General features: G+C 35.5%; 1 protein-coding gene across 1 annotated transcript in view; it reads left to right on the top strand.

Annotated features, from left to right (window-relative positions):
- Positions 1–12146, top strand: part of LOC134531240 (THO complex subunit 3) — a 49547-nt gene that overhangs the window by 32009 nt on the left and 5392 nt on the right. Inside the window, exons 2-4 of the mRNA XM_063366928.1 lie at positions 6–162; positions 310–514; positions 9068–9229. Coding sequence (XP_063222998.1) covers positions 6–162; positions 310–514; positions 9068–9229 — 524 coding nt within the window. The remainder of the gene's footprint in view (positions 1–5; positions 163–309; positions 515–9067; positions 9230–12146) is intronic.

Below are 12146 nucleotides of genomic sequence, written 5' to 3'. Positions count from 1 at the left end.
TCCAGACGAGAGAGTTCACGTTCAAGGGCCACGGAGGAAGTGTGGATCAGCTGTCGTGGCACGCCTCGAACTGCGACCTGCTGAGCACTGCCAGCGGTGACAAGAGCGTCAGAATATGGGACGCCAGGTCCCAGAAGTGCGCTGCCACCATCCTCACTAAAGGTATGTGCATCCGCTCGTCTCAATACTGTCTCCTGCAGTCTCAGCACAGTCCGCAACGGAGACTAGTATTGCTATTCATTATTGCTACTCATATTTCTCTTGGATCATAGTACTTTGTGGTATGAGTGTTAAACATTGCTTGTGCAGGAGAGAACATAAACATTTCATGGTCTCCCGATGGCAACACCATAGCTGTGGGCAACAAAGAAGATCTTGTCTCATTCATCGACACCCGCATGCATAAGATCAAGGCAGAAGAGCAGTTCAACTTTGAAGTGAACGAGATATCGTGGAACAAGAAGAACAACTTGTTCTTCCTAACAAATGGGCAAGGCTGTATCCACATTCTGAGGTAATGAGGTAGTTCTGTGCCAACTAGTCAAGAACTCGGAAAAACCTTTGCCAGTCATCCAACTATTTGGTGACTACTTACCAACTCCTCACTAAGAAGATATCCCTGCCAATATCTTGCTGAAGTCTTTCGTATTTAAGACATGACACAGCAGTTACTCACTTTCATATCCATTTGATAACACTGTAATTCATTGGCTGGAAAATGTTTTTATCTCCTTGTTTTGCTGGTACCTTTTTCATCTCAGGGTTGAGGGTAAAGGCTGAGTTGTCACCATTAAATATTCTTCTTGTATCAAATAAAATATTGTGCAGCTTTTTCTTCAAGTGTTTGTGTACTCTCCAAACAATGCTGCTATCGCCCCTTGGAGACGGCAGTCCGGCTCTCTGCGCAATTCCGTTCTCAATGTTAGAGCAGGATTCCTTGTTCTGCCTGGTGGCCCATCTTAAAAGGAATGTGAGCTGCTGCACTCTAGTTTGCAAGTCTTCCATAGTAATTGCTTTACACAGAGAAAGACCCCACTCCACTACCACTGTCTTAGGTTCTACTGGTTTCTTGCCCTATACTTTATCTCTCTGTAGTCTGTTCGAAGGACATCGCATCCTTTACAGCCTGCAAAGCCTCTTCCATCTGGTACGGCTCTTACTTGAAAATGCCTCGTCTTAGAATGGCACTGTAGCACTAATTTGTAAGTGTGTTAAATTACAGATTTGATATCAGTCTAATTGTAAGTACAGTGAAACCTCGTTTATTCATTCCCGCATTGTAGAATTTCCCGGTTTTATTGTTCAATGTCCGTGGTCCCGAAAAAATCCCGCAAGAACAATGTTAAAAAAATCCTGTTTCCATCGTTTACGAATATTTTTTAATCCGGTTTAACGGGTTGAACTCTACAGGCTTTTTACCAATTTCACATTCAACTTCCCGAGAAATATTCCAGTTTACGCGTGTCTACACGACACGCAATACCAATATTTACATATGGCGGCCATTACTAAAAGAAACGAATAAAGTGAGCATGACGCTGTTGCTAACAGGTTCACCAACTTCGATAAAACAACAGACGAAAGCTAACGCTCGCACGATAGTTCTTGCTTTGTGTGATAATCGACACAACAATATAACCGTGGTCGATATACTGTACATACTAGCCCAACGTAAACACGTTTCTATTTAGCGACAGTGAAATCCTGCGAGAAACATAGACAAAATTGTTCATCCTAGCGGCATTTCCGTGGCCGGCCGTATATGCGCGAGATTTTCTTTGTTTACTGTAAATTAGCTTTACGCATTTAACTCTAATGCACGTGTGAAATTTGTAAAGGTTCATTGATATGTATCGGCCTACAAAAGAGGTTAAAACCATTAAAGAGCGTTTAGAAATTATAAATGCCGTTGAAAAAAATCCAGGCGAAAAACGGGTTGATTTGGCAAAGCGCTATGGTATTCCTCCATCGACTCTTAACAAACTTGTGATTACCAACACCAAAAATATTTTGCTGCATAAAAACTCATCTTATAATTTCTCTGCACTATAAATAAGAAAGAAGTGTGCATCTTATAACATGTGGTATGTACCTTTTAAATTTTGAATAATACATACGTAATTACTTGCTTAAACATACAAATTTGAAGTTTATTTTGTTTTGTTCATTTAAAAAAATTAAGGAAGTATAATTTTCCAATATTGATAGTGTATATACAGTGTGCTGCAGGTGTCAGTTTATGGAAATACCTAACTGATTCACTGAAAGTTTTTGCAATAGTACATACATTGTGCATTTGGTAACTTTAGAGTGTGTTCCCACATTGTAGGATTTCCTGGATTATCCCTTTTTTACTCATGGTCCATTGGAAAACGGATAATCAGGGTTTCACTGTAATAAAAATTATTCAGCAAATGTTTTTTATAGTGAAAATAATTTAGCATTTATACTGAGTCATATTAGTATAATATAAAATTAGGTAGGCAAAATCAACTCTTCTTTTAATAAGGTTATTGTTTCAAGTATTTTTGATTTCAGTAATTTAATTACCTACTATGAAATGTAAACTTTAACATAATGATTCAGTACTCGCCGGTGGTTCTGTATCAGTGGTCATCACTTATAATGACTACTGGTCTTCATGACTGTTTGGAAGTTTTATGAACATTCTTAACTCATAATTTTGTGATGTATAATTTAGTGTGTGGTGACTTCCCATGTACAAAAATTTGTGTATTATGGCTTTAAGGGATCCAATGCTCGTAACTGTTTTTTGCATCATGTATGCTCGTTGGTCTTACTGTGCTTTATATTTCATGTTAAACATCTTGTAAAAGCATAAAAACACAACATCCTACTGAAAGAGACATCACCAATATTATTTTTAAAAAAATTATTACTTAACCTTTTTAATACACACCAGCAGTAGTCTATTTTGCTTTTTAGAGAATAGTGCACAACCTTTTAAATGTGAAAATCCCCCTCTGTTACCAAGTGTGGTCTGAAAATGTTTATCTAAACAAAACCAAACAACTCTTACTATGCCTTTTAATAGATTTGAATCGCCAGAATTTGGATTCTGGCTTTTATTTTATTATTATGTAGAATTGACGACTGCTGGTGCACTTCCCTTAATGAGATGTGGTCGTGTTCTATCTAACACACCTAGAAAAATATTTTTTTTTTTATTAAAATGTCTTGTGAGAAAAAATTCTCTTATTGGTGACTTACGACCACCCCTTGTTGCCAGAAAAAGCTAGACATGGTTCATCGCCGTCACCCGAGCTCGTCTGGTTGCTGGCGACCACAGAAAGAATACGTATTATCATTTATATGTGTATATTCAAGTACACAATCAACTTTAACTTTACATCACGTTATCTTGCGTGCCTAGATATATTGCACAGCTCTGCAAAGACAGGCACTCGTCATTAGGATACAGCTACGCAACAAGTAACAACAAACAGTTGTGGACTTTTCAGCTTTGATTTCTTGATAACATGTATAATTACTCAGGTGTTTCAAATAAACATGTTATGAAAGGTAAACCATGCAGAGCTGGCAGTGATGCTACTTACCACATTCCTGAACACTTTATCAGCTTTCTCTTGTTCTTGACATTGCAGTAGTAGTCTTATATGATCACTAGCTGCAGTACCCGGCTTTGCCCGGGCTGAACACCGGGTGATATATTGTCCGCGAGGTACAGCAAAATGGATAGCGATATGTCCAGTGTGTTGGACATTAAGAAATGACACATAATTACTGTTTGTGTATCTGTGACCTATGATTTTCTGTTTACCCATGGCGATCGGTTGAAAGGTTTAGAAGTTGATGCGCTACAGCGCCATCTAGCGGCGAGTTACAAAAAAAATGGATAGCATAAAAACCTTCTTCATGATAAAAACACTTCGATGTGCCAAATTTCATTGCGTTCGGTCAAACGGTGTAAGAGTTTATCGACGTCATACATGCCAACATACAATTATATATATTCTTATATTTCGAAATTTTAGGGCTTTCACTTTTGCGGAAAGTGGATGTTCAGGACCTCGAATGGTTTGGAACACTCCATCTCGAAAGAAATGATATTTGAAATTCCTGAAATTTTCGAAATTTTGGGGCTTTGTCCCCAGAGGGGGAGGGGTGATTTTGAGGACCCTGAATGGCTGGGAAACAATAAAAATCAAAAGAGAATGATATTTGAAATTTTTTAAATTTTGGGGTTTTGATCCCTGAGGGGGGAGGGTGTGTTGTTGAGGACCCCGAATGGCTCGTAAACACTCCAAATCGAAAGAGAATAGGTTTTTGGAAATTTTGGGAAATTTTTTAATTTTTGGGTCTTTGACTCCTTGTGGGGGGAGGGTAGTTTGAGGACCCCGAATGGCTTGGAAACACTCCAAATAATAAAAAAAAAAAAAAATTGGTTGTCTGTAAAGTCTGTTTACGGACGATAGTTTAACGTGACGTCATAACAAAACATTGATGAAATGATTGATCCAGAAGAAAAGAAAATATATTCGGCCTGAGACTGAGCCGTAATAGGCTTCTGCAACCAAACCATTTAGGCATTAAAAATATTATATTCTTTGAGAATTTTTTTTTTAATTTGAATCATATTTATTGAATTATCACTATTTTGTATGGATACAAAGGAGTGAAATGAAATGTACAATTTAATTAATAAATTTACTATTAGTTGCATTCATTTATTAATTCAAATATAATTATTACTATTGAAATGTTGCGTGCGCCGTATTTATTTTTAGAAGTACAAAAAAAACTTTACACCTGCCAGGATTCCAACCAATTTCTTTTAGATTGAAAGTTTGCGACACTGACCACAAGACCACGAAGCCATACATGAAAATAAGTTGTTTCAAATGATATATATATATATATATATATATTTTATATACTTTTTTTCAGGGTAGGGGAATAATATTACGTATTTCGTTTTTATAACACGATTTGATAACAAATACGCATCCCAAATACACAAAACTTATTTATAATGTGTTACAATATTTTTTAAAACATTGTGCAAAAGATCCCGGGTGTAATTTGAATTATTATGTGTAACTGTAAAACTCCATTGTTGGTTCAAAACGTATTTGAATTTACAACATTACTTTTAAATAACCGTACCGATTGTACTGAAAATCGTTGGATGATCGTTAAATTACATAATATTAATAATTCAAACGACGAAAATATGATTGAAAAGTCAAATCGATGGTTGTTCCAATCGAGTGGAAAAGAGATGCCGCGCATGCGTACAATGAGCATGAAGAGAGATGCCACGCATGCGTACAATGAGCAAACAGGGCACATCCGTAGTGGGACATCCGTAGTGGGACACTTTTTCGTGCGTGCAGCCGGCTTTCATAGATTTATTAGACGTTGTCACGTCAAAAAAATCTACTTTCCTGAAATAGTAAAATTCAAATTTTTCAACAATATATTACATAATTGATAAATATTTCTGGTCTTCGGTCTCGGCAGCCCTAAGACTCTTAACGCTCAGCAGATAAATTATAAACACTAAACCAAACTCCTTGCAAATAAGTAGGTACTGTAAAAAAATTACAATATTGACAAATAAAATATTAGTAGGCCCTGCCAACCTATGAATAAATTTCGAAGAAATTTATAAGTTTAAGAATTTATATACCTACATAATATTAAACTTCAAACTATCCACACAATAAAAACCTAAGAATGTTAGTGTAACTAATTTTTTTTATTTGTCATAATACCTAAAATACGTATGTTTACAAAATGAAAGAAAGTATAAATAATGACCAATTTGACAAAAAAAATTGTACAACTCGAATGACATTGAAAACATACACGTGAAATTTAAAAGAATGATGAGTGCCCTAGGTAGAGAAAAATATATATATATAGAAGAAATTAAATAAAAAAAATGGGTGCGTGTACTTAGGTACGCGCATGAGAAGTTATACTTCTTTGGCATCATTAAAAAATAGTTTTTAATTGCATGCGAAAATTGCGTGGAGTCCCACCGCGCGGAAGAAGTGAAACTTCGTAATGTGGAAATGAAAATAGGAAGGGGTATTAATTGATTTTTAGTGAAATCATATTGTATCAAATCAAACTAAAATAAATGAAGGAAATAAATTAGTAACGATTCATTGATTGATCTTCAGAGAGAGAGAGAGAGAGAGAGAGACCTATTGAATGTCTATAAAACTTACTTTTTTATGAGAGCAGATTTTCATGAAATAAATCATGAAATCATTCAACGATAAAAGCTGTTTATTTAATTAAGCGGACGGGTTCACCCGAAGGAGAAAATTGACGCGGCAAGACCTCGTGGACATAGAGAAATGACACACACTCACTATTTATGTGTTTATGAAACATGATTTTTTTCTGCAATTTAAATTGTAATATACAAAAACGGTATTGAAAATTGAAACAAATATGGCGACACTACAAACTGTCAAGATCTTTATTTTTTTCTTACTCTCTACTTAGTTCCTTACAATAGAAAAACGTAACGTAATGGCTTGAAAGCTATTGCACGGCAGGCATAGAGGAATCACACTAACAGTTTGTATATCTATGACACACATTACATAAAATTAAGATTTTTTTTTTAACCCGTTTAAAGATTATTTTTTTAGACAAAAGATAGCCTATGTCCATCCCCAGGATATAATCTATCTCCTTGCCAAATTTCATTACGATCCGTTCAGCCAGGAAAAGGTAACAAATAGACAGACAGAGTTACTTTCGCATTTATAATATTAGTATTGATTGTGAATGCTTAGTATTTCAGAGAAATGACAGTGCTCAGTTCCGACAGTATAAATCTGTTCTACATAATTTTTTTGCATCCCATTTTAGGGGATGTAGTTAGGGTTTATCAAGACTAAACATACATCTACTTACTTCACGGGACACTCCTGGGAAGAGATGAACAGAATTGGGAGGGGGGGGGGGGTTTACAGGCATTGATTTATACTATACTGCAGATTGTTTGGCAAGTATTGGAGGCATTGTTCTACTCTATACTGCAGACTATTTGGCGAGTATTGAGGCATTGTTCTATACTGCAGACTGTTTGGTAAGTATTGGAGGCATTGTTCTACTCTATACTGCAGACTATTTGGCGAGTATTGAGGCATTGTTCTATACTGCAGATTGTTTGGCAAGTATTGGAGGCATTGTTCTACTCTATACTGCAGACTATTTGGCGAGTATTGAGGCATTGTTCTATACTGCAGACTGTTTGGTAAGTATTGGAGGCATTGTTCTACTCTATACTGCAGACTATTTGGCGAGTATTGAGGCATTGTTCTATACTGCAGATTGTTTGGCAAGTATTGGAGGCATTGTTCTACTCTATACTGCAGACTATTTGGCGAGTATTGAGGCATTGTTCTATACTGCAGACTGTTTGGTAAGTATTGGAGGCATTGTTCTACTCTATACTGCAGACTATTTGGCGAGTATTGAGGCATTGTTCTATACTGCAGATTGTTTGGCAAGTATTGGAGGCATTGTTCTACTCTATACTGCAGACTATTTGGCGAGTATTGAGGCATTGTTCTATACTGCAGACTGTTTGGTAAGTATTGGAGGCATTGTTCTATATTGCAGACTGTTTGGTAAGTATTGGAGGAAGTTGACAGGAGTGTGGGTGTGTACATTTGAGTGCCACAGCTTTCTGATATTATTTCTTAGTGACTCACGTAAATACACTGCTAGGTAATAAAGTTCTCGCAAAGATAATCACACAGAGTTGCACTCAAAATTGGTATATTACCTAGTACCTTAAAAAAAATTTTAAATTTTAAACAATTTTTGTTACATTGCTGTAAAAAGTGTAATTTCTTAAAAAGTGCAAGAGGAAGGATAAGAGTGAAGGCGGTGGAACGGTGGAGTGATAGAGGAAAGATAGAGACATTATTTTGCTGATCTGGCCTGAGGCTTGAAGCAGTTGAGTATGATGATAATGACTTAAAGAGGGTTACTCATTTTTGGGGGGGTCATTTAGCTGGGAATTGACTATGTGTTTGGCAGATATTTTTACTGTGGTTTATTTAATAGCTTCTCTTTCAGGACATCGAAAGAAGGGTAAGCTGTGGGATCAAAGTTCTTGAACAGTAAATCTGTCAATGTAATTAAAACTATTGATTTCAAGTGATTCTTAATGCTGCTCCTGTTGGCATCTTCAGTCTCATGTGAAACTTCATTTCCTAATTCCTTTTGACCTAGAACCTGAGTTTTAACACTCATATTTTGGGGCAAGTTCAAAACACTATATGGTGCACTAAAAATGAATTAGGTAACGTACACAGTTCTTTTACCTAAAGGGAAGTAATTTTTGCACTCAAAGTGATAACAATATATAGTAAAAGGTTTAATCAGGGTAGGTCAGCTAATAAAAAAATGTATTATCAGTTTATATTGCTGTATTTTGGGGATATTAATGAAGTCATGAACAAAGTGGTGTTGCAGTAATTATGACCTCTATGTTCTTATGGTACAAGATGGTGATGGGGCATCATTTATGACGGGAAAGTATCACATGCTTGTTTTGAACAAGATATATTTTATTGAGTAAATTACTTTATGGCAACACATAATGATATATCTTTACCCTTACACAACCTTTGCCAGTGGCAACATATATACCTGCTATGTTATTGCTGTAACAGTAATCAAGTATTGATGTACCTTTTCCCCTTACACCCTCTTGCCACTAGACAATAATACCTGCTTTGACACTTGCCGAAACTGTCTCAATACATGGTTATTTACCTCTTCCCCTTACAGCCTCTTGCCACTGGCAAACTATAAACCTTCCGTATCACTTGCTGGAACTTTCGGTTCATAGTGATGTACCTGTATGCAATATATATATATATATATATTTTTTTTTTTATTTTTTTTTTTGCTTGTTATAACATATCTGGCTGGATATTTTGCAAAGGACTTTGCTGTTATTCATAGTTTAATTGGTATTTTGTAATTACAGGGACATAAGTGTGATTGTTTGTGCTCTTGCACCATGGCGTGCACGTGTTTGCAGCTACCCAGAGCTGAAGCTGTTGCACATCCTTAAAGCTCATCCTGGCACTTGTATCTGCATCGAGTTCGACCCCACCGGTCGCTATTTTGCAACTGGCTCTGCAGATGCGCTCGTCTCACTTTGGGATGTTGATGAGTTGGCTTGTCTTCGCACCTTTAACAGGTAAACTTTGTTAGTGTTATGTAGTCTTGCAGACTGCCTCCCGTTCTCAATGTTAGCGTTATATTGGGGGACCAATTTTGTATCAACAACACAACATCAAAAGGTAATAAGTAAACAATATTTTCCTAACATGTGCAATTTTATATCATTAACCAGCATTTTATCATAAGCACACTTGTTTAAGTTACCTTGTAAAGTTAAGTTACTCTCATAAGTAACTTAATTTAAAGTTTAAAAAAAATTGTATAAATACGTATAATGTTTGGCCTTTTTGACATATAATAGTAATAGTTTTAAGATTACGGTGCGACAAACCTACAAACCTGGATACTGAAGAGATGATTGCAGAATGCATGTGGCCTAATAGTAATTTTTTTAAATAGAAGATATTTTTATATACTTAAATGAACTGAATTTTTACACAATAATAACTTTATCAGAAAATTAAAAAAAAATTAAACAAATAGTCTTCCATTATGTCACAGATCTTAATATAAGCATGGCATTTTTTGATGCTGACACAATTTTTCCTTCCTTTGTTCAGTTGTTCACAGATTCCTACTTTCTGGTCCGTTTGGACTCGCCCATCCCTCCCACCACCACCAAGCATGACGATCCTCCCCATGTTGGTTCCTCCCTCTCTCCACGCAACTTCACTAGGCCTGTGGATGCCAAGCGAATATTGAATTGAATACTAGAAATATTCGCGGAGCCGAATCAAATTTCGAATATATTTCTTAAATTCTTGTATTAAAAACACAGAAATGAAAGAATTTAAAAAAATAACATTAATTTGTAATAGGTAATGGTAAAAGTAAGTTTAATATATTTTTAACAATAACAAGTAAAGAAGGTAACAAAATAATAAACTAAAAATTTAATTTGACAAATTACAATGAATAAAGCATAACATTTTTTATGCAGTTACAGTAAAACTGCATGGACAAAAATAAACAATGGCAACAACATCAAAAGAGCTTAACATTATGCAGTTACATACATATACACAAAAATTTGTTCATTACATTAAAACTCAACTTCATATTTTATTTTATATATTTTTATTATTATTTTCTTACTAGTTTGTGTCTTTCAGGTGTTAATAAATAAAATTCCACATTTAAAATATAAAACACCATATTTGTACAAATTTTAAGTATCCAGCCAAAACCTTATAAATTACCTAATTTAATCAACAGGCCCCAACAGAAACATTGCAGAACAATACAGTTAACACAAATGTTTCGTTAATTAGTTGTCAAAAAAATGAATTATCTAAAGATGTGTTACTATACTTAAACATTTCAAATGTCACTTTTAATTAGCCTTCCAAAAATACCAGATGTTCAACATGTAGCAAGAGAAGACATTCCCTTCCACTGAAAACAGTCATTTTAGTTGCAGGAATCCCTTAACAGACAAGTTTGGATAATTTTTACTTACTTGATTATTTCATCTTTTTCCTGGTTTGTGGCTGGTTGGTTGGGCAATGAGTCAAGTGCAGTACACAAAACAGATTTTTCCTCGCTAAGTTTTACAATCACCTTTTCATTCGGTTCTTTTGGTAAAATTTTAAATTCATAACTGAGAGTAGAGAGTACTTTCCACCTCAACATCCAACATCATTGCTCCCTTTATGTCTAAGGTCTGCTAGCATTGCAGTGGAACTGACTTGCTCCTTCTTGTAATTTGGAAATCTTCACTTCAAATTTTTTCACAATGCTTTGGCAAACAAAATGCCATCTGTCTGCTGTTGTGCATGGCTCTCTGGGTTGGTTGTCAGACAGTGGAGAATATTTATTTGGTTGGATTACTTTCGTCACTTATCTCTTCTGTTGCTTCAGCTAATGGTTGCAGCAGCTCCACAGCAATTTTTGCTTGTTTCCATTCTGATGATAACATTTCTGTACTACCACAATGGGCATGTTCTGCGAACAAGGCAGCTTTTATTTGTAATAGCCGCTTTAACATGAGAAATTTGGAGCTTCAACGGGTGTCTACATTTTGTATTAGGCCTACCTCAAGTTGTGTCTCTAGTTTGTGTAGTCATTTTCCAGCCAAACTACTCTTTCTGCAGTGGGCAATAATACCTATAGCCTTGATCAGTAGCATTTTCTCATCAGGACAATCCTTTTTACTGTCTTCAATGGCTATTTGGAGGGTGTGGGCAAATAAATATTAAACAGCAAAGAGAAAGCCAGCTTGAAATTAGCTGCATTGTCTGTAATGGAAAATATGAGAACAGTAGAGGTTTCAGTAAATATTCTCCACTCTCACAAAAGAGACTTGATCATTGTGCTGATGTTAACATTCAATGTGAGACTCTTTGCAACACAACAGTGTGCAAAGCAAATGAAATACAGTAAAACCCTGTTAAGAAGTTTTTCAAGGGACTGGATGCTTAAAACTTCTTAACAGGGAAAACTTCTTAAAAGGGAAAAGTAATTTCCAACGTAAAAATCTATTTTACTCAAATGACATGTGCTGTATTCACACAAAAATACACTTACTATCATTGGCATGCTGGAATAACGGAATAACTAATGACATATTTTTTATCAGTAAATTGAATTATTAAAACTATATTTAATTTAATAAGCACATTAAAATTAGTATTATCAAAACACTAGCAAAAAAAGCAATAACTAACATTTATTGTTTTAAAAAATATACGCAAATAATTCAAAGAAAGTAATAGCTGGCGGTATATGGTTTACTTTGTTTTCGTCACGTGACTTGAATTGGAAAATTGGTGTACTGATGGAACAGCATCTAGTCCCTGAGAATGCAAGCAGGTGATTAGTCGTACGGCGTGCGGTGTGCGGCACAGGTTTCAAAGATCGTTGGCGTTTCTCATTCGTCAGTTATGCCACGAATGGGGAAAATGTTCTGCAGGTGGAACAGCCTCTCAGTCCAA

The sequence above is a fragment of the Bacillus rossius genome, chromosome 3 (assembly GCF_032445375.1).
Source record: "Bacillus rossius redtenbacheri isolate Brsri chromosome 3, Brsri_v3, whole genome shotgun sequence".
Taxonomy (NCBI): domain Eukaryota; kingdom Metazoa; phylum Arthropoda; class Insecta; order Phasmatodea; family Bacillidae; genus Bacillus; species Bacillus rossius.
The sequence above is the reverse complement of the archived record's forward strand: the minus strand, read 5'-3'. Positions and strand labels throughout refer to the sequence as shown.